The 25,025-nt window shown below is 49.4% G+C and overlaps 1 protein-coding gene across 1 annotated transcript in view; it reads left to right on the plus strand.

Moving 5' to 3' along the window:
• Window positions 1–486: 486 nt before the first annotated feature.
• Slc6a17 (solute carrier family 6 member 17) overlaps window positions 487–25,025 on the plus strand; it is a 47,336-nt gene continuing 22,797 nt past the window's right edge. Inside the window, exons 1-5 of the mRNA XM_032897514.1 lie at window positions 487–865; window positions 17,428–17,800; window positions 22,024–22,181; window positions 23,758–23,884; window positions 24,550–24,731. Coding sequence (XP_032753405.1) covers window positions 17,515–17,800; window positions 22,024–22,181; window positions 23,758–23,884; window positions 24,550–24,731 — 753 coding nt within the window. The 5' untranslated portion in view covers window positions 487–865; window positions 17,428–17,514. The remainder of the gene's footprint in view (window positions 866–17,427; window positions 17,801–22,023; window positions 22,182–23,757; window positions 23,885–24,549; window positions 24,732–25,025) is intronic.

Genomic DNA, 25,025 nt, shown 5'->3' on the forward strand with positions numbered 1-25,025 from the left:
CAATTTCCCTCTCTCTTACTGCCCTCACTTATCTGTCAGGGTTCTGGGAAACTGAGTTGTATAGGGGCTGGCCTTGTAGGGTGGTAAGATGGAAGAATGCCAGGGGAAAAGGGCAGCCAAAAGTGGGAATTGAGGCAACATCCATGTAGGGGTGGAAAAAGAATAACCACTGAGTAGGGTTGGAATCCTGAGAGGGTCAAAAGAAGGTGAGTCTGTAAAGACAGGTGAGGTCCCAGTTCAGGAGGCCTTTAGCCAGGGCGGTCCATTTTCCTGAGAGCAGATGGCCTAATGAGAACCCTCAGTTCTCAAGCGGCTTCTTTCGGCAACCCCTCTCCTGCTCCCTGCCCACCCCTCCGCTTGTGTCCGCCATCAGAGCCTCTCACGCAGCCGGGGAGCCTAGCATTGACGCGGGCCCGCGCGTGAGTCAGGCCTGCGTCACGGCGCCCCGCCGCCAGGGTGGCCTTTCGGAAAGCGAGGGAACAGCGCGCGCTGCGCTCCGCCCAGCTCCGTTCCGCTCCGCAGAGCCGACGCGGACCGGGCGCGGGGACAGCGGCACTCGGCCGGGGCCTTCGCAGCCACGCGCTCCCTCCGCGGCGGGATCTGTACCCGGGCGGCTCCCTAGAACCCAGAGCGGGCAGAAGGCGGGAGTTGGGTTGGGACTGGCGGCGACAGAGGAAGCGACGAGCCAGTTGAGTCGCGTGCGCCGGCGCGCGCAGCTCCGGGTCCCCCCAGCCCCGGCTGGGGCCTGTTGCCGCTTGACTCCAGTTGCCCTCTGGAAGGACGGTGCACCCGCGACCCGTTGGGGACCACGGCCGCTCGGCGGGAATCCAGGGGCCGAGTCCGCGCGACGGCCCACGCGGGACAGGTGAGTCGCTGTCTGTTCCCCAAATGGCATCCCCGGGACAGCCACTGCAACTTTGCTTGCAGTGGCCCCGCCCCAGCCTGGAAGGCCAGAGGACCCCCGTGCAAGGCGGCGCTTCCTCCGGGTCTACACGACCCTGTGCTGGCGCGGGGCTCCTTCCGCCGCTCCAGCCACCGTTGCCTGGCGACGGAGGCCGGGGCGGCCGACGTTCTGGCGCGTCAAGGGTGCACAGCATCTCCTGCACAGGTTGGACTTGAGCTTCAGCTTCTGGAGCTCAGGATGCCCCAGAACTCCGGAGGTAACAGGACAGCTGCAGAGGAGAGCACGGACGGAGGACCAGCGAGGCCAACTCGGTGGGTCCCTCTACCTGGAGCGCGCCCAGGGCACAGCCCCACAGGGAGGCTCCGGCGCTGCTGGAGACCCCAGCCTCAGACACTCGGCCATTGGCCCGTGACCTTGACGGTAACATTGGCTAGTGAAGCAGAACGTTCTCGCCTGAGATGAATATTTAATTCCCAGCCCTGGGGCTGCTCCTCAGTGAATTTGGGGCTAGAGTGGAAGAGCCCTTCCTCCCTCGAGGGAAGCGCATCTGGGGACCGAGAGGCAGAGATAGGAGACGTGCAATAGGAGCCACAGTCTAGAGGAGCCAGCTGTCTGGAGAGAGGCCTCCGCCACATTTATACCTGTGCAGACAGGGCTCTTGAAGGGATGTTCGCAGTACGTCAAGACTGCTCCCCCAGGGGCGCGGCCGCCTTGGAAGGAAGCCCGATGCTTCTTCCTCCTTAAAGCTCCAACAGCTCTATCAGGGGGTTAAGTTCAGTTCTGAGGCTACTCAGACAGACAGACCCAGTTACTGTCAAGTGGGCTTTATTCTTTGAAAATTTCCCTCCCCGCCCGTTCACCTTTCCTCCCTCCTCCCGTCTCTCCCTCTCTCCTTTTCTACCACCCTCTTTGGAAATAGTTTAATGGGACATGTGAATTAGGTAATGTCTAAGTAGAGCGACTATGGAAGGCAGTTTAGTTGTGAACAAGAGGCAGGTTGGATTGGGTTGGGTTGGATGGGGATGAAGAATAAAGTCTGTCATTGTCCTTTTAACAAAAACTGCCAGGGCCTGAGAAAACCGTGAAACGGCTCTATGAAAATCGCACCAAAACTTTAGCATCTCCTTTGGTGGGGTTCAGACTATGTAGAGCTTAAACATCTTGTGTCTCCCACAGTTCTCACGTTATACCATGCCCAGCAAGCTAGGTCCATCTCTTGGGAGAGAAGGACTTTCAGGTCACACCTGGTTGCCCTTGGCTGTGGGTAAGGCCATCAGAGGTTGTAGCTCCCGTGTTCCCTTTTCCTCTAATGGAGCAGCTGTGGCTAAGTAGGTGGTGGAGTTGAATAGAGAATTTCTGCAGCTTAGTCTACGGTGACTCAGTGCAGGAGGGGAATCGTGCCCACCAGCTCTGATTGGAGTTGGCTTAGCCTGAGTCACACCGAGTCGTGTGTCAGCTGTTTGTGAGTTCCTCAGAGTTCTTTAGCAGGACTCGTGAGCTGGAATGGTCTGAGCTCCAAGTAGTGTAGGGATAGGCAAGTCTTCAGTGTAGAACTCAGCTTGCCTGCTGTTAACGAGGGCCTGTCTACCTCTGTCTCGATGGGGATGGCAAGTAGGACCAGGCTGCAGAGGGGGTCCCATGTTTGTGGTCACAGTTTAGCCTAGTGTTCCATCATGTGCCAACACGGTGACCTTGGGCAAGTCACTGCATCATGGAACATCTGTTTTCAAAGTTGTTAAGGAGGATGCCCTTGGTACCATTTTTCTTACTTTATGACCAGTGCTAGACATAGAAGGTGCTGCCCAGATGTTAAATTCCCACCTCTTCACTTATGGATCTCAGCCAGAGATGACACCCCCACCACCTCTGCTGTGCTCCTGAGCATGGTGTGTGTGTGTGTGTGTGTGTGTGTGTGTGTGTAAGAAGATGGCTACATCCTGTATGACTGACCCCACAACTCAGCTTCCAATGGACCCAATTCCAACTTTCAGGTCTCTGGAAGGGGAAGCTGGAACAAGACCCAGGCTTGTGTGAGGTGAGCGGTGTGATCATTTACAATAACTCCTGGATGACTCCGACAGAGAGACCTTGACTCACTGGTATTATTTATGACTTTGGCCTGTTCCCAGGTTGGGGTCCCTGCTGGGTAGACTTCAGGGGTTCTTTCTCTTTGTTCGGAGATGTCTGGCCATCTCCCTACCTACACGTCCTGTCTAGAACAGAGTTAGAAGCTTTAAAAGACATTCTCAGCAGAACTGATGCTTGCTTTTCCTATGGAGGAAAAAGAAAAATGAGTCTCCCACTTTCTTGGGGACTGCCTTTCTCTTCTACAAAGTCCCCAATCTAGGGCTGACCTAAGATGCATTTGGTTTAAGAACAAAGAACATGGCTGGGAGGTGGTGGCACACCTTCAATCCCAGCACTTGGGAGGCAGAGGCAGGAGGATGTCTGTGAGTTTGAGATCTACAGAATGAGTTCTAGGACAGCCAGGACTACACAGAACATAAGATCCCCCAAGGTAGCAAGAAAAGTTCCAGATTGACCCATGAGACTCCAATTGGCTACTGAATGTGCGTGCGTGTGTGCGTGCGTATGTGTTTGTTTGATTACATTGTATATTCATTCACTCTGAAGCCAATGCCTTTGGTATTTTGTCTAGAAGCAGCCAATAGAAACAGAGATGAGAGGATTCCAGAGCAGCGGCAGCCTCCTGCCTGGCGGTCCCACCCCAGACTCCTGTCCAGTTTTGCTGCAGTAGGACGATTCATCATCAATCCCTTTAAAACTGCTAAGATAAGCTGCAGAAGAGTTTTTAAAAAGAAGGCGGATTGCCTGCCCCCGCCTCCCCCCCAAATCCCCAGACAAAGTCTCACTTATCGCTGGCTTCCAGGCTATGCTGCAAGAAATCCTGACAGCTGAATATCTGAGAACCAGGGTGGGAAAAGACAAAACAGACAGACCTGTGCCAGCCTCCTCAGAGCATCCTCCTAGGCTGCTGGAGGTTGGAAGCACAATCCTGGATTCCTGGTATACTATCCTGGAACCCAAGTGGGGCAGTGCTTCAGAGCCTGCTGCACCCATCCCATTCCAGTACCTCCCCTCTCTGGCACGCATAGATAACACCCAGTTTTGATTGAGGCCTCTGTGCTGTGGGAAATGCCCTCCTTACAGGCCATCTTATCCAATCATCCCCGTGATCCCAGGAGATAGACAGCACCATCTGTAGTTTATAGACGTGGATTTTGAGGTCCAGAGAGGTTAACTAATTTATTCAAGGTCACTCAGATCACCGAGTGGCACTGGTATTTGGCTCTTGGCTTCTGTCAGACTTCAAACTTCATGTTCTTAGTCACTGTGTCATATGTTCTCAATAACAAGTTCTTAATAAATGTGGCCGACTGTGCAGGCATTTATCAAAGTGAGGTTTATTAAACTCTGTGGGTTCTGCTCTTCAAGCTAGTGCCCTGGAAAGGAGGAGAATTAGATCTCTACCAATGGGAAACTGGTAGAAAATGAACAGACCCACACTGCCAAGGCTTAAGGCGTATGACATTTGGTTCCAGGCGAGTTGCAGTTGAGATAAAGATGCTGGACTCTATCTTGGTGCTCCGTTGTCCTGTCCCCATCTTTCTCCTCCTGACGTGACCACTCTAGATTTCATTCCCTTGAAGTTTGTCCACCCAGGGCTGTTGCCTGGAGCCAGAAGGGACGAGGCAGAGCAGGTCAGATGCTGCCCTGAGAATCTCTGCATCTGCAGAATCAAGGACAGCAGGAGTGGATGGGAGCTCTGGTGTGTCAGGTTTCCCTGCTGGACAGTATGTGCCAGGGATTTGCAGTCTCCGATGAGGCCCAGACCCCAGAGCCAAACTGCTCTGCCAAGGTTATTTACTGCAGCTGCTGACAGGGACTGGGGAGGGGGATGCTGCTGGCTTCCTAGTCACTATCCATAGAGATTCCCCTCTTCTTAGGCCTCTACCACTGTGTCCTTGGCTGTTCTGGGAAAATAGGAGGAAAACGGGCCCCTCCTGCCTATCTGTTTCTTCTCTGAGACATTGCCATTCCCAGAGGAACAGGCTCATCCTGTCCTAGCCTGCCTCCCATCCCCAAACCTCCAGAGATCTCAAAGGAGAAGTTCCTGTAAGTAAGGCTAGAGAACTGAAATGTAAGCATTAATGGTCCCCTGCCCAAACCTTGCTACCCAGAAATCTTTGCCTCGGGGGCAGCCATTTTGTGGAAACACAATCTGCTGATAATTCTTCTTTCTCTCTCTACAAGTAATAAAAAAAAATTAAGACATCCATCAATGTGCAAATTAAGTTATTAAAAAACACACAATTAGACATTCCCTGTGAACAGAAATCTCCTATGTGAGAACAAGTGCTCAGAGGTGGTATGAATTATCACTGCGTTACTAAGATATTCTTATCTCAGAACCAGGTATGCTTTGTTAGAGAATGGTTCTGGGGCCAGTGAGTCATAGGCTGCCTCCTCTACAGCTTGGAGTTGAGGTGTCAAGACCTATTTCCTCTGTAGTTGTGGTATGGGAGCGAAGCCAGAAGAACCCCAGATCTAAGCCCTGGCACAATGTTCCTTGCCCAGCTGTTCATCTAAAGACAGCAAGTTGCCTCATCCCACCCCACCCCATCGTTTATATTTACTGTCTTAACTAGAATTTCTTATGCACTACCAATTTGTCATCCATTCTTTTATTTTCAAATAGAATCCATTGGTCCCAACACTCTGCCAATTGTATTTTTCCTTGAATAAGAACCCTAGATCCTTGTGGTGTGGTTTAAAGACCCATAGGAGCTGTAAGATGTGAATGTCGCCCAGTAGGTGGTCCCGGCAGATGCTGCCAGGTGAGAAATCAGTGCGGACCCAGACCATCTCTTCTTCTGGGATCTAAAAGAGAGAGAGCTCAGGTTTTTCTGCTAGACTGGTTCCCAAAATGGCTGGTGGGCGCTGTCCACGGTCCTGCCACACCCAAAAGCTAACTGCATGCTAGTAATTTCCTTACAATGGCTAGGAAGAATCTGCTTGACCAGGCCTCCAAGTGCAGTTTTCTATTAGTTTTGGAGAAACACCCGAGAAAGTAAGGAAGCTCTTGACTCAGGGAGTTGCCATGGTCCGTGAGGTGGTTCTTCTGGACCTGTGGGGGTGGATTTGGGTACACCATTTTGCAAGGCAGCAGGATATACTACAGATCTTCCCAATGGGTGCTACTAGTACATATAGTCCAGAAACCATGATGTCCAAATATCTTGGAATGGCTTGGGGTGGCCCAGGGTTGCAAAGCCTCCTTCATTTACCATAATGTTCCAGACCACTACTAATTTTTCTGTCTACCATGATTTGAAAACATGGGAAAATACTGGCACATGAGAAAGATGCTGCACTATGGAGCTTGGTAAATCACAATTTAAAAACTCAGCTCTTGCACTAATGACTGGGTAACCTTGTACATGATGGTTAGAGTTTCTTTGCCTAGGAATCTTCGACTACTAAACGATGACTGTACTTTCCGCTAGTGTACGTAGTGGGTCGTTGTTTTAACTTGTTGCCGGTAAGGAATACTTTCTTTCCCAGCTGTCCACCAAGCTGCACAGAGGGCTGGTGATGAAAGAGATCCAACCCTTCTTGTTCTCAGGAAGGAGAAGCCATGTGGGGACTGTAATTAAGGGTTTCTGATTACCACTCCTTCAAGTGCTCTTCAGAACTCTGCTGGGTAACCCAGGTAATTGGACACTATGATCCTTCTGTGTCTCTTTGAGACAAGAGAAAATAATGAGTTTAAGAAAATCCAGGTCAGAAGATTTGGGCAGATGCTAGGAGACCCATCTGTCACCATGGTGAGCCCCCGTGGTGGGGAAAGCAGAGAGTGAGGCCTGGAGTCATTCATTTTTGTTTTCAAATCTAATTTAGACCTTTCTCTTTCTTAAAACTGGTATGCACAGAGGTCTCTGTCTGGGGCCTGGGATGTGGTATGCACAGAGGTCTCTGTCTGGGGCCTGGGGTGTCCAACAACCTGGCTCCTCCTTTTCTTTTCTTCAAAACATTCACCTCACACAGCAGCCCGATCCAGGTTGCCACCATCTTTCCTCTGCCCTCCCAGTTTCTCCAGTTGTTGAATTACAGACAGCTATCTATCCTTTTGAAATAACTGTGTTAGATCCCATCTCAGCTCACACCCCCCCGAGACCTTTCTGCTAGTCTCAAAGAAAGCCCAAACTGTTTTCCATGTCTGTGGGTCCTGCCTGCTTTGGGCATTCAGCGTCAGTCCATCCCAACATCCCTTACTCAGGGTGCTCTGGCCATAAACCTTTTTGTTGCTTACGTTAGCTAAGCACCCTGGTTCTGTCTCAGCGCCTTTGTATTTTCTGCTTCCTCTATCTTGACTGCCTTCCCAGGATATCTGAATGGCTCATTCTCTCTGTTTAGGCCCCTTTGTTATCTTATCAGAATGTGCTCTTAACAGCTCAAAATCTCATAGCACCCCTCCCCTAAACCCATCCCCTCATATTGTTCATATTGTGTTTTATGTATCACATATTTACTGGCCTCCCAGCATGAGAATATAAATCCCACAGGGCAGCAACACAATTTCCTCTGTCCTCTGCTGTCCCAGAACAGGGCTTGGCACGTTGTGTATAGTGTATATTGAGAGAAAAAAAAGAAAATGAAGGAAAGAGAAAGGAAGGAAACAAAAAAAAAAGCAATTTTAAATGTATTTTCAGTAGTGCTTCTAATTGACAGGAATCTGGGTTCCATTCTCCCAGCCCAAGAGGTCAGTAGGAAGTCATTTGAGTAATGATCACTTGCATGTCCCTACAAGCTTACCATGTCAGTGGGTTCCCTTGGGCCACTTCCACGTCGATTTCAGGGCATACCACAGGTGGATGTACCTATGTTCCTGGTTGAGCCAAATCCTACATTATCTCAACTAAAGGATCCAGCCAGTGTTGCCTTACGGAGAGTGGGGGGCTCTGTTCACCACAGCCCTTATGCTTTTATCCACATGAATTAGGAGTGTTCATTTCTCAGGTCCAGAAGCTGGAATCAAAAGAGGCTACGTCCGTTCCCAGAGATTCACTGCTGGGACACAGCACAGCAGGACACATGGCTGCTTCCCATGATTGCAGCCAAGTTGGGAGTCAGGCCTTGGAGTCAGACCATGACAGTGCAGATCCAGTGGCCTCCACTTTTCAGTCATGCACTATTTGCCTTATTCCATCATTCCAAAAGACATGCTTATGCTCACTAGTATGTCTTAGAAGCAGGATGTAATGTGATCAACATCCATTTCAAAATGGCAGCTGGTCTGTGGCAGGGGTGACTTCCTTTGGCTCATGATGCAAGGATCTCTAACTCAGTGAAACACAGGTAATCCCTGGTAGCCTGCACTTCTTCATTTTAAAATGTGGATACCAGTGATATTTCCAGTTATGATCATGGAGAGATTAAGTAGACAATGGTTGAGCGGTGCTTAGCACCATGGCTCCCACAGAGGTGGAACTCAAGCAGTGTGACTATTGAGGCTTGGTCTTTTGCTTGTATTGTAATGACAAATACTGCCCCCAGGGTCTGGTTGCCCTCAGGGATGAGAGGATCTGCTTGGAGTTCCAAATAACATTATGTGATTCCCTCCAACACCCCCAAGTTATCCTTGATTGGTGAATAAAGATGTTTATTACCTATAGCTGGGAAGAACTGAGATAGATGGGGTTTGAGGTTCCCAGAATTGGGGTCTGAGGAGAACCATGAGGAGGAGAGAGAGAAGGTGGAGAGAGCAGAAGATGCCATGGGGTAAGACTCTTTAAAACATGGCCATGAGGGCTGGCCAATTGGGTTTACTAGTAGCCCAGATGGAATATAACAGGTTATAATTGGGGGTTATGGGGAAGTAGACACAATAACATAGAGGGTAAATGTCTGCCCAGCTGTAGTGCTGATTAAGGCTTTTTATAAATATAAAGGTTGCATTCTGGGAAGTGAATGGTCGATCAAAGGCAGGGTAGAAACCCCAGACTGAGATTAAATATTTTCTTCAACATGTGACCTGTGGGCTGCAGCTGTCATTGTCATTGTCACACGTGCTATATCTTCAGAGGCCCCCCAGAAGACAGCTCAGCACCTAATGCTATCAGGTTGACCTCATGCCGACGGGGCATCATGTCACCAGTCTTACATACTGAGCATGCGTTTCCCTCTTATAGGAAATGGTGAAAGGAACCAAAGGTCTGGCTGGCACTGGCCACGCCCACGCCCACATCCTCCAGTGCCAGTTTCTCCCTCTCTGGACCATCTGCCCCCTTTTCTGCTTCTTTTCTCTCTTGACTAAGAAAACAAGATTTTAGCCACACAGAACACATTTGGCAAATATGACAGGAAGGTGGAAGGCATTGACTGTAGAAGGCACAATCGACTCCTTGGCTTCATTTGTTGTTGGGAGCCCCCGTCCTTAGCCCCCTGACACACTCTGTGCCACATGGTGCCCATCCACACTTATTTCTGAGATGAAGATGAATCCCATCTGTGAGGTGGTGAAGGTGCAGCACAAATGCTGGCTCCTCGGAAAGAGGGAAGAGACAATGGGGCACACTCAGGCTTCTCGGGTGCTTTTGTTTTTAAATGACCATCTTGGGCATGACATGTTCTTGGAAATCAGAATATTGCATCAGAAATTAGAAAGACTTTTAATCTATGAAACTGAATCAGACTGGAAATATCTGCGGGGAATTAAAAAAAAAAGCAGGTCCATTTTTTTGTATTGTATTTATTGAACACATATTAATAGAAAAACATCAGAATTTAGTCTTGCCGAATAGGAGACCAAAACACAAACCCGAAAGCCTGCGATGCCGATCACAGAAATCCCTATTCCCTGTATTTGATCCTCAAGGAGTTCCTGCTCTCCTTTCCCTTCCACCCATGTGGCAGCCAGATGTAGTTGGTAGGTAAGTGATGTTCTCTATTTTACAGATAAACAAGGAACAGAAAACTGGCTTCTAAGTTCTGGGTTCCCCCCACATGTTCAGAGAGCTGCATTTGATTAGCACCCTGGTGGGGGCCTGCAGGCTTCTGGTGGGACTCAGTGTCTCCCTGGTCAACTCTGCTCACTTTTTACCTTGCCTCTTTGTTTTAAAGGCAGCAGTAGAAATTTAAGCACGGAGAGGAGGTTGTTCCCGAGTCCATGCTTCACCCATGGAAATTTGTAGAGTAACCTGTGTGTGACAGCAATGGTTGTACAGGAACAGTGAACGGTGGGTAACACGCTGACAGCTTGGTCCCTGCGTTGAAAGGATGTCTTGGTGGTAAAGGGCTGGGGATAGGAGCAGCTGGCTGACTATCCCAGGGAGCCAAGGTAGTCTTACAGAGTGTGCAAGACAGGAAGGGGAAAGGTCCGTTAGTGTTTGTCTTAGTCAGGGTTCTCTAGAGTCACAGAACTTGTGGGTAGTCTCTCTATAGTAGGAGAATTGGTTGATGACTTAAAGTCTGTAGTCCAACTCCCCAACAATGATCAGCAGCAGCTGTGAATGGAAGTCCAAGGATCTAGCAGTGGCTCAGTCCCATGAGGTAGGCAGGCAAGAAAGAGAGGGGCTCTTCCTTCTTCCAATGTCCTTATGTAAATCTCCAGCAGAAGGTGTGTCCCAGATTAAACGCGTGTACCCCCACGCCTCTGGGACTTGCTTTGTCCCAGGTGACCTTGAACTCAGATCTCCTCACCTTAAGCTCCTGGGATTCATAGCCACTTTGCCTCAAGATCTCCATACCAAAATCCAGGTCAGAAACTTGTATCTCCCAGCCTCAAGATCAGGATCAAAAGTGAGTCTTTTAATTCTGGATTATAGTTCATCCCAGATATAGTCAAGTTGACAACCAGGAATAGCCACTACAGTGTTCACACAAAGAATTACAGGAGGTGTTACCAAGGTGAAGTGAAGAAGTGGACCTAAAAGGCTTCCAGAGGTTGCAGAAGTGGAAGGGTTTCTGTAGAGGGAGGAATTGAAGGCCAACATTGATAGGCATGTAGGGGATCAAATGTCTTGGGAAGAACTATGGGTTCTCTTTAAAGCAGATCTGGATGACATCATATTTCCAGCAGTTGCTTCTGAGGACCACATGTAAGGACCAGCATGATGGTTATATACACTAAAGGTCATGGGTGGATGGCTAAGAGAAGTGAATAGGGAGACTACCAAAAGTTCCTAAGCAAACAAAGGGTCTGAGGCAGAGCAGGATGATGGGGTCAGGGCAGAGACGGACACACCTGCAAGATTTCATGGCACTTGGATAGAGTGATGCCTTTGGTGTCTGTCAGAAATTTGGAGAAAATAGGGGTTGGGGATTTAGCTCAGTGGTAGAGCGCTTGCCTAGGAAGCGCAAGGTTCGGTCCCCAGCTCCGAAAAAAAAAAAGAAAAAGAAAAGAAATTTGGAGAAAATAATTGAAAATAATCTGAAGAACAATTTGTATCTCTGAGAGCACCCTAGCCTGTTTTGAGCTGTGTGGAAGCCCAGAGGCTCTGAAGAAGTTAGGAAAACTGCTGGGGTCACAACCACTGGTCACATGGAGATCAGGAAGCCACTAGGCATTCTGAGGGAAAGGGATCTAGCCACACTTTCTTTCTACCATCAGGTATTGTCGAACGGGAGCTTGGCCTTGCCACTGAACAGAGTCCTCCATTCCTGCTTAGAGTCTGCCTCAGTGTAAAGGTTTTTCTTCAGAATGGCTGGGACCCAGGGCGCTTTCCAGGGTCATAAATTTTAGGGAACAGAACTGGGCATACCACAGACTGGAAAATATGTGCACTGCTGTGTGAACAGTTGGGCTGACTGCCTGCTTTTCCAAAGATGACATCTTGTTTACCTGGCTTCTCTGGGGAGTTCATGCCTTAAATGACCTTCCTGAACAAGAGCCACCCCAGATCCAGAGGAGCCAACCTAGCATCCCAGAAGAGACTTTCCTCTGCATTCAGTTGCTTTTAGCTGGGGGCCTGCTCACAGGCCGAGAATGACCATACCCTCCCTATGGCTAATTACTGAGGTGTTGTGTTTGAACATTTGTTTTGGACCCATTAGAGCTCTGGCAGGAGATATTTTTACCTGTCTGCCTCCTAGTCTCACTATATTGTTTTTCCTTTTCTCTCCTTTAAAGAAGATTCACAGTTCACTGCTCAGTCCTGCTTTTCTCGCATGAGCTATTCTGAGCTGTGAGCCACACGGGTTGCTAAGTGACAAGCTGGCACTGAAGGCTTGCTCTGCACTCGAGCCCTTCTGTGTTGTGCTGTAAGTAATTGAGGCATTCTTTTCAGAGTACCATGCAACTTCATCATCTGATGCGCTGCTCTTGAAAGACTTCACAGCCTACCCAAACTACTACAGGGGGATAGCTAGAGTATGGTAGGCTGGCTTTTGACACCTCCTCACTACACTCCAGCAGGATCTCAGCTGACAGAGAGTGGCAGGACAGACAGACTACAGAGCCTACTGTACTCAATGCCTGGGCAGGGCGGGCCATGCCTTGCTCATACCAACATGCAAGAAGGACACTCTTTAGACATATGCTGGGAGGTTGCACAGAATCCTCACTTGCACACTGGGAAACTGAGATCCAGGGAAGTTAGGGTGCAGGCTACATATTTGGCTCATGACTGACCCTGTGGGATGTAAAGGCAGAGCAGAGAGACATTGTCCTCTCAGGATTCTAATGTCCTGGTGTTTGTCCTAGGCTGTTTTAGGACCATTGGCTAGGTAACTGTGGACTCCCTGATCTGAAAGCTGGCATTTAGCCATAGACTAAGCCAGCACATGGACTCCAGGCTTGGGCATGTGCTCGCTCTCTCTCTCTCTCTCTCTCTCTCTCTCTCTCTCTCTCTCTCTCTCTCTGTGTGTGTGTGTGTGTGTGTGTGTGTGTGTGTGTGTGTGTGTTGGGGGTTGGGGCTAGGATTAAAAGCTGCTGGTACCATCTTACTTTTAAAAGAAGCTGTAAAGGACTGCTGAGATGGTTTAGGAGCTAAATGCCACTGCTGCTAAGCCTGATGACCTAAGTTCACTCTCCATCCACTGGAAGGAGAGAGCCATCTTCCACAAATTGTCCTCTGACTTCCATATGCATACATGTGGACACACACACACACACACACACACACACACACACACAAATAAATAAATAGATAAACGCAATAAAAATTTGAAACACATTAAAGATGGATGAGCAGGTACGGTGCCTGTGAGGTGTGGCCCACGCTCTGTGCTACCCGTGGCCTGGGTACTCCCATCTGTAAGCAAAACGGACACGCAGCTTACTGCTTGCTTCCCTGGGTCCCATGGAGTGGAACTCAAATAAGCCCCCATGCTGAGATGTGTTCGTGCAAACCTCTTAGAGTCTGTGGCTTCTCTCCAGCATGACAATTCTCAGTGCTGTGAGGAGTACTTTGGAACATATCTGTGACAGATGAAAGAACAGAAGCCCTGGTAGTTGAAACACGGTGATGCTGGGATTTGAACCCACACCTAGCATAATCAATACCCCATACTATATCAGCATGAAAAAAATGTTTTTAAGTGGCTTCAAATGACCACAAAGGCTATATCTGAGCTATGTGACTACTAATAACAGTGCTTGACCTTTCTAAGCAATGTTGCTGAGCTTCTGAATCCACACCTGGAGATGCTTGGTGTGCACTTTTGGGCTCTAGGGCCTGATGAATGGGGTGTTGGTGAGAAGCCTCAGGGGGGCCCAGTTCCTGCTGTGAAGAATGAGTACTTCTGGGCTGGGGCTATAACTCAGTAGGAGAGCAGTTGCCTAATGCGCACAAGGCCCTGGGTTAGATCGTTGGCAACACACACACACACACACACACACACACACACACACACACACACACACACACACGGAGGACATTTCTGAGGTGGGTGGAAGTGTTTCTCTCAACCACTCACCTCTACACACTCTCAGCTCACTCTGGCTCTTTCTTAGGAGAAAGAAGGGAATCATGTAACAAATGTAAACGAAAACTTGTATAGTTTAATGTGCAAGGTTGAATAGTGCTAGGCCTTCGGGCTGCAGCTGGTGCCAGCTGTACTCTTCCTTTGGTGCCTGCATCTGTGCTGGGCACTTCCTTCCAGCCATTTGCTATGCCTCCTAGCAGCTTTTTGGGAGAGGGAGCCTGCCATTAAATAGAGCCATTTTCACCATGAGGAGATGGGCCCTCTGGTAACTAACAGGTCTTGACCAGGAGCACACAACTTGCCTGTGGTCAAGTCCTCCAGGGGTCAGTACTTCATCCAGGTGCTCATCCAAGTCCTGGATGCCCACCATGCATTTCATGCCCTCTCCTCTCTTTAGCCATTTGGACCACATTGCTGTGTTCTTGCATCACTCACACTACTTCTGTGTGTGATCTCTGCTAGTGTTCTCTCCTATCATTTAGGGCTCTGCTCACCATAGCCACTGTGATGCCTTTCCTGACATCCTCCATCCACAGCATGAAGGCCGGTGGCTCCATTCCTCCCATGCTCTTCTCCTCTGCATTTGATATTTATTTCTTTAGTATCTGATTATGTGAAAGACATATGAACTACACAAGAGGGTCTGCCTTGCTCACCGCAGTATTGCTGTCCCCAGAACAGATCCTGGTATGTGTCCTTTCTGCAACCCTTTCCCCAGATCAGCAGTGTTGATCCTGATTGATTAGTGAGATTCCCTGTCAGGAGGACCTAGGTAGATTGAGCAATGTATTTCCTCTCTCTGGGGCTTAGTTCTTTCATACACATATGCATATATACATGCACACACTCACATGTATACACACACATATGTATATGGAATGTTGTATTGGACGATTATAGGGTCTCTGGAGATTTAATTTTGCAGAGTATGGTTCTGTCATCACCTGAAAATAATCACCGGGTTGTGAAAATAATTCCTGGTTGTGGCTACAGCCCAGCTCTGCAGCTCAAGGCTCATATCAAAGCTTGCATCCTGCAGATCCGGTGGTACCAGGGTCCCTGGGCCCCATCCCACAGAGTGGAGGACACTCTATGAGTGACATCAGCAGAAAGAAGGTCATGCAGCACTGGGCGTGGCTCTGTGGCTGCCGGTCCTGCAGCTGTGGCTGCCTTCTACATTTGAGATGAGCATTTCTAGCTTAAAGTGGTGATACTTTTTCTTTTTCACATTAGTGACCAGAGCTACTCACTAGGTATTTATGGGGAAACGTGCGCTCTAGTTGGCTAGCATTGGGGTGCATTCAGCAGCTGGTGGGGATCTCCCCTGGTTTTGTCCACTTCAAGCCTGATGGTGAGTAAATCAGACTTAATGCACTGCAGAGTGTCCTGGGAAGTCCTCTGTGGAAAAAGTAGCTAGACAAAATTCTAAGCCAAAGCATCTGAGTGGTTGCAGTCTCCAGACCCCCAACCAGTACTCTAATCTGCAGTAAAAGCCTTCAAGGTGAGTTTCAGGGGATGAGCAGAGCAAGGAACACTGAATGCTTCCATTTGAGTGAGCTTGGGTCAGACCTTCTGCATGTCCATACAGGTTCTCATCCTGACATCCCAGGCCTAGACACAGGTATTGCATAACCCCCAGAGCACCCTTCACTTATGTAGCAGGGGCTGTACAGCAGCTGGGAAGATTGCCCTGGGGGCTGCTGAGACCACAGACACACCCTGTAGGGCACCCTCTAGGACATGATGGGATATTCAGCTAGCCCACTATGGAGTTCCTTATTGGGAATTTTGACATCTTTTAGGCAGGGTGACTCTGCCCTAGTTCCTCCAAAGCCTCAGACCCCGATGTGCTTTTCCCAGGATGGAAAGGGACAGCTGCAAAAGAGTCACTGCTGTTCTTGAGCAAAAATAACAGGTTAGGGTCACCTCCTGCTGTGGTCCATGGCCTGGCATGGGTCCAACTAGCCAGTCCCACAGACTAGCATGGATGGTTTGCTCCCATCAGATAGGTTTTCCAGCTTTATCATACGTGTAGCAGGGCTGGCATGGTTAGGTCCTAGCTGGAGTTACCAGGAAGGTTGTATCATCCCCAGAAGATAGAATGTTCCATGCCCTTCGGTCTCACAACGACCTTGCGTGTGCTTTTCAGGGGACATAGGTGCGTGAGAAGAGTAGCAAGCCTGGCTTCCAGAGACAGCTTGTTCCCTTAATAAAGTAATTACAGCGCTGGCTAATTTACATCCCTAGAAAGATGCGGGGCAATGGTAGGCTGGGGTGTGTGTGTTTAATTTTAAATCCTCCAGCCTCTCCTTAATGAGGAGGTGCCTTGAAATATAACAGAGCGCTGGGGATCTTCAAAGCACTCGTTTTCTTGGCGCTTTCTTTCTTCAAGGGAACGTGTAAAAGACAAATGAGGGGTGGCAGCAGCCGGGGAGGGCTCTGCCTCCCCCACCCATGTCGAGCTGACATTATCTGCCATAAAGCTGTCGCTGAAGGATGGAGAACAGCTCTTGGCTGCGGTGGCCTTCAGATAATGTCAGTGCTGAGCAATGACCCGGGGTTTGTTGGCACGGAGCAAGCGTTTCTGGGGCCCTGGTGCCAGAATCCATAACTGAGCCTGGGCAGCTCTCTTGCCAGGGAAATAGGAAAGGGACTTAGAAGCTAGTGTCCAGGAGCGCCATAGCGATTCCTGCAGAGCTTCCCAAACCATCAGCAGTCCTGGGAGCCCTCATTTCCACAGAACTCCTAGGGACTCTTTGGCCTGTGGATTATGTTTCGAACAGGAAGAATTTAGGGAAGTCATCAGACACTGACTTCCCGTGTGTATTAGTTACTTCCTCGTGGCTGTAACCAAAGACCTGACAAGAAGCAACTTAAGAGAAGGAGGACATCTTTTGGTGGTAGGAGCAGCTAGGGGCACTGGCGGCAGGGAGCATGTGCCCGCCCCCGCCCCGTCTCCACAGGCTAGGAAGCCCAGCAGGGAGCTGCTGACTTGTTTTCTTCCTGAAGAGGTTCCAGTCTGGGACCTCAGCCCATGGGATGGGATGGCACACACACAGGATGGATATCCCTGAAACCCCCCCTCCCTTAAAACACAGAGGGGTACTTCAGGAAGCAATTCCTTAATCTAACAAGTTGATAGTCAAAACTACCACACCAGGGTCCCACCAGGTGGCTTTGGCTAGCCAGCACACAATGGAGACAGATGTGAGCCCCAACAATGGAGGGAGAAGGCTGTGGGTGTGTCTAAGGGCCTTCACCACTCTAGGCTTTGCATTGCAAAGGACAGACGTCATGGTAGGTGACCTTTATTTGGGCTCGGCTTAAGGTATTGTTGGTTCTTCCACAGTAGGTTTCCAGCACCTTCTAGAGACGCCCAAGTAACACGGATTGTGTGTGTTTACCTTCAACTCCCAGTGAGCATCCTGGTGGGGCCAAAAGCACGTTCAACCCCCGAGAACCCTCTCTAGTCTGGGATATCTACCAGGGACTTGATTTGGGTTCTATCTGTTTACTTTGGGATCCTGGTGTCTGGCATTGTCAGAGAACCATCCGCTGTTCGTCTGCTTTCGCAGGCTTTTGGATGAGAGAAAGCTGACAGGAGCTGAGCCCCACCTTCTCTGCGTGCTGGGGAATAGGGCTACGCGGCCCCAGTGGCACCCATGCCGAAGAACAGCAAGGTGACCCAGCGTGAACACAGCAATGAGCATGTCACTGAGTCGGTGGCTGACCTGCTGGCCCTCGAGGAGCCTGTGGACTATAAGCAGAGTGTACTGAACGTGGCTGGCGAGACAGGTGGCAAGCAGAAGGTGGCGGAGGAGGAGCTGGACGCAGAGGACCGGCCAGCCTGGAACAGCAAGCTGCAGTACATCCTGGCCCAGATCGGCTTTTCTGTGGGCCTTGGCAACATCTGGAGGTTCCCCTACCTGTGCCAGAAAAATGGAGGAGGTAAGAGGTAACCATGATTGATCAAAGATACCCAGAACGTGGGCTGGGCTGGGTTAGATAGGGCTGTGCCTTTGCTGAGGCAGAACCGGAGTTCTCGGAGAGAGGAAGGAGTGCAGGATTCCAGAACAAGACTCAGAGAGTCATAGCTATAAAAAGGCTGGAGGCCGTGATAAGAATGTGGGTCTGGACATGGTTGAGTGCACCCCACCAAGAGTTGTGCCAAGAACATAGTCCTGTTAGCAACACTCTCAGCCAGGCCTGGGACCTAGTGCAAGCTGCTGAACCTCTTAGGGTTTATTCTGCAAATTGAGCATAAGAGTATTCCTGCCTGCAGGATGGTTGGAAGGATTAAATGGATTTTATATACTATGTTGGTAAAAACAAGTGCTGGCTATTACTCTCAAACACTTATGAGATACAAAGCACTATTTTAAGCACTTAATGGATGCTGGGCCTACTGGTAGAAACTCCTCCTAGCTGAGCATTTGGAACAGCTAAAGCAGCCCTTTCACATGGTTCATCCATTGGCTCCTCCCAGCAACCTTGTTTAAGGGAGAAGGCCACTGTCTTTACCTTAAAGACTGTAGAACTGAGGTACAAATTGGTTGGGTAAATTTTTTCTGGTCACGTGGCATGAAGGATTAATGCTAGTGACGGGATTTCACCTGGTGGGCCTGGCCTGAGCACTTTACACCGCATGGTCTGGCTGCCTGTAGTGGGGTCTGAGGCTGCACCTGCATGCAGATTTCTCTTGAGCATTACGGCTTGCTGTAAAATTATCATCAGTGCTGATAAAGCACTTAGGATAAGAAGATATTCCTAGGCTCTGTCTCTCCAGAGTGTGGAGGTTCACCAGAATTTTCCAGAGGCAGACTGGCTTGAAACCATGGGAAAATTATAAAACAAACAAACAAACAAACCCAAACAAAAACAACAACAAAACGTTAGTAAGTTTGTGTTTTAGTTTTTTTTTCTATTGCGATAAAATTCTCTTATTAAAAAGCAACTTAAGTGAGAAAAGGATTTATTTGGCTTATATACATACGTCCAGGTCACAGTCCATCATTAAGGCAAGTCAGGGCTGGAACTCAGGCAAGAACTTCTCAAGATACCGTGGGGAAACACTGCCCAGAGGCCAGTCTGATCTGGGAAATCCCTGAATTGAGGTCCCCTTCTCAGATGACTATAGTCAAGCTGACAGTCAAAGATACAGAGGAAAGCTGGAGGAAGTTGCATCGTGTTCCTGAGAAGGCTGCCAGCAGGGAACTTCAGAGCTCCTGGGTCCGCTGCTCTGGGACCACCACACTCCATTGTCATGGTGGATATATGAGTGTCTCCGTGTGTCTCTGTGCCTGCAGAGGTGCACTGGGGAGTGATGGCAAGGTAGACCGAAAACAGTCAGCAGTACAGAATCATGGACAGGCTGTAACTCTCAAAGGCTCACCCCAGTGCCTCATCTCTGCCAGCCAGACCCCACCTCCTAAAGAGTTGTATAGCAGCATTCTTCTTAGTCTGCCTATTCAAAAGAATCCACGTCTTCTTCATGACAACCCTTTATACAGATACAGGGAGTGGAGGAGCACGAAGTAGCATTTTTGTAAATTAAAAATGGGCATATATCAGCAATTTCATACAGTTTCGCCTAATATTTTCATTCTCTGTACACCAGTGGTTCTCAACCTTCCTAATGCTGTGACCCTTTAATACAGTCCCTCATGTTGTGGTGACCCCACCAACCATAAAATTATTTTTTATTACTTCATAACTATAATTTTGTAACTGTTATGAATAGTAATGTAAATATGTGTGATGTCCTATGGTGTTAGGTGACCCCTGTGAAAGGGTTGTTTGACCTTGAGGAGGTCGTGACCTCCAGGTTGAGAACCACTGGTCTACCTGGCTGACAGAATAACAGCAAAGAGAGATCGAGTCATTCGTCCAAAGTTGCAAAGTAGGAGGCAGAGCCCGGATTCTAGTCTCGATGATCTAACCCCAGAGTCTGTCTCAGCTCCTTTTCAATCCTTATAACTGGGGCCGAAAGTGGACTCTTGGTGAGTCTTCTTCCTGTCACAAGAAATAGAAGGGTTTTGCGAAAAGCAAGCACAGGGTATAGCTAGGGATCTGGGGAACTGTGGAGAGCCAGGCTCCGCTTGTGGTTGTGTTCTGCTAAACACCTTACTGCCCCGAGTGACGCTTCCAGCTTTCAGTCCCAGGACCCCCGAAGGACTCAGCAGCATCAGAAGAAATCCATTTGTCTCCAAGTCACGCTTTCCAAGGTGGGAGAGGGTGCTGCTGCATGTCCAGATGACTTCAGCAAGGACCGACACACACATTTGTCTTTGACTACCATGAACTCAGCTCACCTAAGTGTCCTGGCCTTGAGCCCTCTATCTAGACTAAGTTTAATGAGGTAATGACCATGACTGGGATAGGAGGACCCTCGGCCACAGGAGGACAGGAGGCCAGTCCACATTGTTTTTTCTTGCCATAGATCACTTTTAGAGGTTCTCCCAGTTTGTGGCAAGAGGAAACATCTATAGGAGACACCAGTGTGCTCTGACTCTTACGCTCATCTCCCTGTACATCTTGCCCCATCTAAGGGAAAATAAAAAACCAGCGAGGCTCTTTTTTGATGTCTTTCTGTAATAAATTGCTTCTATTGCTTCTGTTTCCATTAAAGACCAGAAGGCTGAGTAAAAGACAGACAGGCATAGACAGACTGGTCTATGCCTATGGTTCTTTAGTCCTTCTACTGTTTCTCTGCTTCCTTCCACCTAAGAGCACTTGATAGGGCAGCTTGTGAATGACAGGATGGATGAGTGTGTGCATGTGCATGTGCATGTGCATGTGCGTGTGCGTGTGTGTGTCTGTGCTACGCATGTGTGCTCAAGCACGCACTAAGTTAGATGCTGCTCTGTGAGTCTCAGTGGGAACTTCTGGAATGCTCTCCCCATGAGTTCCTTCAGTAGATGTGTGCTCAGGTGACACCCTCTGGTGTGGCCATTCCAGGATGTGTGTATGCATGCGCCTGCTGACATTACCCAAATGACTCTGAGGAACACACCTTCCACAAAGTCTCCCAGGATGGTGTCTGTGCTTTTTGTTCCTCCTGCATTCCCCAAAGCCAGAGTCTGGCCCAGAGGAGACCCATGGTAAACAGCTTCTGTTGCTAACTGATGGATTTTGTGTCCAGGAGATGCCTGACCCCCAGTGTTCATTGGCAGATGGGGTGTGTGCCAAAGAAGGTTGAGTTACAGGGGACAGAACAGAGTAGCTGGGGTCTGTAGGAGACTCCTCAGTTGAAAGGCTTTCCCTGGAGGTGCTAGGAATCCAGGAGACAGGGACCAGCAAGACAGTTTGACAGGCAGGACCTGACTGATAGTGTTGCTAACAGGGCTATGTTCTTGGCACAACTCTTGGTGGGGTGCACTCGACCATGTCCATCCGTGGCTTTAATTCTCCTGCTAAATGCCCTGTCACTTGGAATTGAGATCGCATCTGCAGCTAGGTTTAAGACAGCAAGATTAATTTGTTATCTGTAATCTTTAGCAAGATCATTCTATCCTTTATGGTTCCCTTATCACGCTTTCCTGAACAGCTAATTTCTCTTCCATTCCTCCCAATTAGCTGTGGATTAATGATGAGGCTGATCAGACCCTTTCCCTGGAGAGTTTCCAAGCTCGGCTTCCCTAGAGTTCCTCAGTCTGCTGTGTCAGCACCTGCCTCAGATGCCAGCAGGCTGGACCGCGGAGTGGGGTGGGATGGGAATGAGCCCTTGGGAAGGAGTGAGCAGGATTCATCCTGACGTCTGGGCGGGTTGTAGACAGGTAGCCACAGAATACTATGTGAGGTCAGTGTCTGAGACTTGGCATGCAGCTCCCTGAGAGGCGGTGAGCACTTCTGGACCCAGCCCTGTGAATGGAAGGCTCTGGCATCCATATGCCCCCTCTATTCACATCTAAGTCACAGGATCAAGGAGAAGAAAGTCTGGATGTGCCGGTGTTGGAGAGATCACAGCCATCAGCCATACTATTCACAGCGAAGCTCCAGATGGCCTAAGAGACGTGGCTGAGACTGTAGTAAATGGCTCCCACGTCCCTTCCCTCACCCTCTTGTCACTGCACACACGGCGGTTGAGACTGTAGGACACTATGGCTACCCCCTCCCTCACACTGGCCCTCTGATCCAGACCTATTCTAACAGCCTTTTTCTTTTCCTGGCAGGTGCCTACCTGGTGCCCTACCTGGTGCTGCTGATCATTATTGGCATCCCCCTCTTCTTTCTGGAGCTGGCTGTGGGCCAGAGGATCCGCCGTGGCAGCATTGGGGTCTGGCACTATGTGTGCCCCCGCCTGGGGGGCATTGGCTTTTCCAGCTGTATTGTGAGTCCGGTGCTGGGGCGTGACACTGTGAGGGAGGCAGAGGGGTCACTGGTGGATACTATAGGGGACATTATCGGGTTACTAGCCCACAGTCCTGGGCCAAGAGAAGCAGAGCAAGAGAGACCATCAGCAGAATTACTTATAACTGGCATCTCAGAGCCACAGTCACCATAGTCCCTAAACTGAAAGTTAACGGCACTGCCAGAAACCAATGTGACATTCACAACTGATGCAAAAGAGGGAAAATGTGACATGTTCACAAGAATATCTCAGTCCCTATTATCTGGAGACAGATGGACTATCCCAGGTCCTCACCGCTCTTCACCAGCCTTCAGCTTCTTTTGAACTCCATTACCTTTCCTTGAGGAGAATGTCTCAAATGTATGTGGCTTAGGATCCCTTGCTAGTGTGTCTTGTAAATGGACAATTGAGATACTGAGACTGGAGCCTTATGATCCACACCAGGAGGCATGAGTTTTTGGGAGACCTCGTGGGCCTTGGATGGGGACTTTTAGGCTCATCTTTGTGGCTGTAGTTGAACTCTGGCTGAGAGCTGTATATTCTTGAGGAAACTGAGCATCCCTTAAAGGCCAAGTCCCCAGGTGCCCACTTTCACACTTGAGATAAAAACTGGAACCCACATCTGGAAGGGACTGCGTATCCTATCAAACCTGATGGGAGGTTTGTCCTAAGACCTGTGGTGAAACCAGGCATGACCTGTGTGTTTAGCCACAGTCTAAGTGCGAGGCTGGCCATGAACGCACGCCATGAATGTAAAAGGAGGGGAATACTCTACTTAGACTGAAAACACCGCTGCTAAGGAAACGGATACCATTGTGTTTTTTCCAGTGCAGCACTCCCTCTTTTTCTCTCTCTGTGTGAATATGTGCTTCTTCACACTGATGCTCACGTGAGAGGGAAGACACCGGGAACCCTCTGCACGCACACTAACCAGCAAACTCAATTGTCTGTGTTAGCCAAGGCTTTGGAAGGGACTGCTGAGCCTCAGGAGTAGATACGGCCAAGCCCTGCCTGTAACACATGGATAGACCCTCGTATTTTAATAGAACTCTGCCAAGTTTAATTACCATGTCTCTAGAGGCAGATTGCTCAAAGTTTCAAAGAAAGGGTAGCACCCAAAAGAAGGGAAGACATAGGAAAACAGTAATCCACACAGTCTCAAAATACATCACTGTCTGGGCTATAGGGACCAGTGCTGTGGATGCCTCCATGGTCCTGGAGGGCATCTCTAATTAAAATCCCAAGTCATCAGGAAATGATGGAGGAAGGGCTTCAGTATCTTACAGGAATTTAAAACTGGAAAGGATTAGCATTTTAAGAGTTTATTGCTTAAAGGAGCAAATTTTAATATCCCAGGAATTCCTTTGTGGCCTGCCTGAGTACCAGATGAATCCGATGAGTGCAGGAGGACTAGCAGCAGGCCCTTCCTGCTCCACCTCACCCCCTTCTTCTCCATCATGGCTGGTTTTGAGCTGCTAGGCCTTGGATGGTGTGCGGGGAGGTACAGCTTTACCTATAGCCCCTATGATGCTCTTACCTTGGCCATCACCCTCAGGTCTGCCTCTTCGTTGGGCTGTACTACAACGTGATCATTGGATGGAGCGTCTTCTACTTCTTCAAGTCTTTCCAGTACCCACTGCCCTGGAGTGAATGTCCTGTCATCCGGAATGGGACTGTGGCAGGCAAGTGTGGGATCCCCAAGGAACCCCAGCTACGGTCTCTAGCCAGCCCTGTCCCAGGAAAGAGTCTAACCTGGTTAGTGCTCAGATTTGGGGTTTCCTTGTTTCCTTGAGTCATCTTGGAGATTTCCTGATCCTCATCTCTTTCCTTCTCCTGAAGGAATGGTCAACTGATCTCCTTCTGGCCTGGCTCACAGAGGTCTCAGGGATTGAATCTTGTCTGGTTATTATGCAGTACTGTGGTACCCTATTAGCATGTCTGAGAATGATTTTAATTTGTGTGCAGCAGACCGTCCCACTCCACAGATGGAAAAACAGATCCCAAAGCCACTTTTCCCATGCTCAGACTGTCCACTTAACCAGTGATCTGAATTCTGGGTTTCCAGCCTCTCTCTCCAGGCCTCCCCCCAAGAACCTTTAGACAGATTTAGCTCTTCATTTTGTGAATTAGTGAGTAGAAGATGGTCTGGGTGGGAATTCAGCCATTTGACTGTGGCTTAAAGCCTTTTAGGTCCCATCAGAGACTCAGGATTCCTGAGGATCTGCCGGACCATGGCAGAGCCCACTCTCAGCTACCCACTCACCCGCTGCTACTGGGGCAGGGTCCCACACAGGACGTGATCTTTAGGACTGGAAGCTGAAGCTCTGTGACCTTTTTGTGGTTTCAGTGGTGGAGCCTGAGTGCGAGAAGAGCTCAGCCACTACCTACTTCTGGTATCGAGAGGCCTTGGACATCTCCAACTCCATCTCAGAGAGTGGGGGCCTCAACTGGAAGATGACACTCTGCCTCCTTGTGGCCTGGAGCATCGTGGGCATGGCTGTAGTCAAGGGCATCCAGTCCTCTGGAAAGGTGAGCTGGGATAGGGCAGCTGGGTCTCGAGAGCAGGAGCTTGAAGCCCAAGCCGCCAAGGAAGAATACTTCAGTGATAGCCTCTTGGGAGGGGTACGAGCATTACCACTGCAGACAGTCCAGGGACGAGCTCGCTAGAGAGTCATTACTGGAACACTTACCCACCTTGGTGCTCTTAGTTCAGATCTGTGCTGCAAATACCAAGGAGAAGGGAAGATAGAGGTGTTGATCTTGGGGCGCAATCTGTCTAGATGCTACCTCCTCAGGTTCATCAGGTACTCCATGCAGTTTTTG

This window comes from Rattus rattus, chromosome 3, assembly GCF_011064425.1.
Source record: "Rattus rattus isolate New Zealand chromosome 3, Rrattus_CSIRO_v1, whole genome shotgun sequence".
NCBI lineage: Eukaryota > Metazoa > Chordata > Mammalia > Rodentia > Muridae > Rattus > Rattus rattus.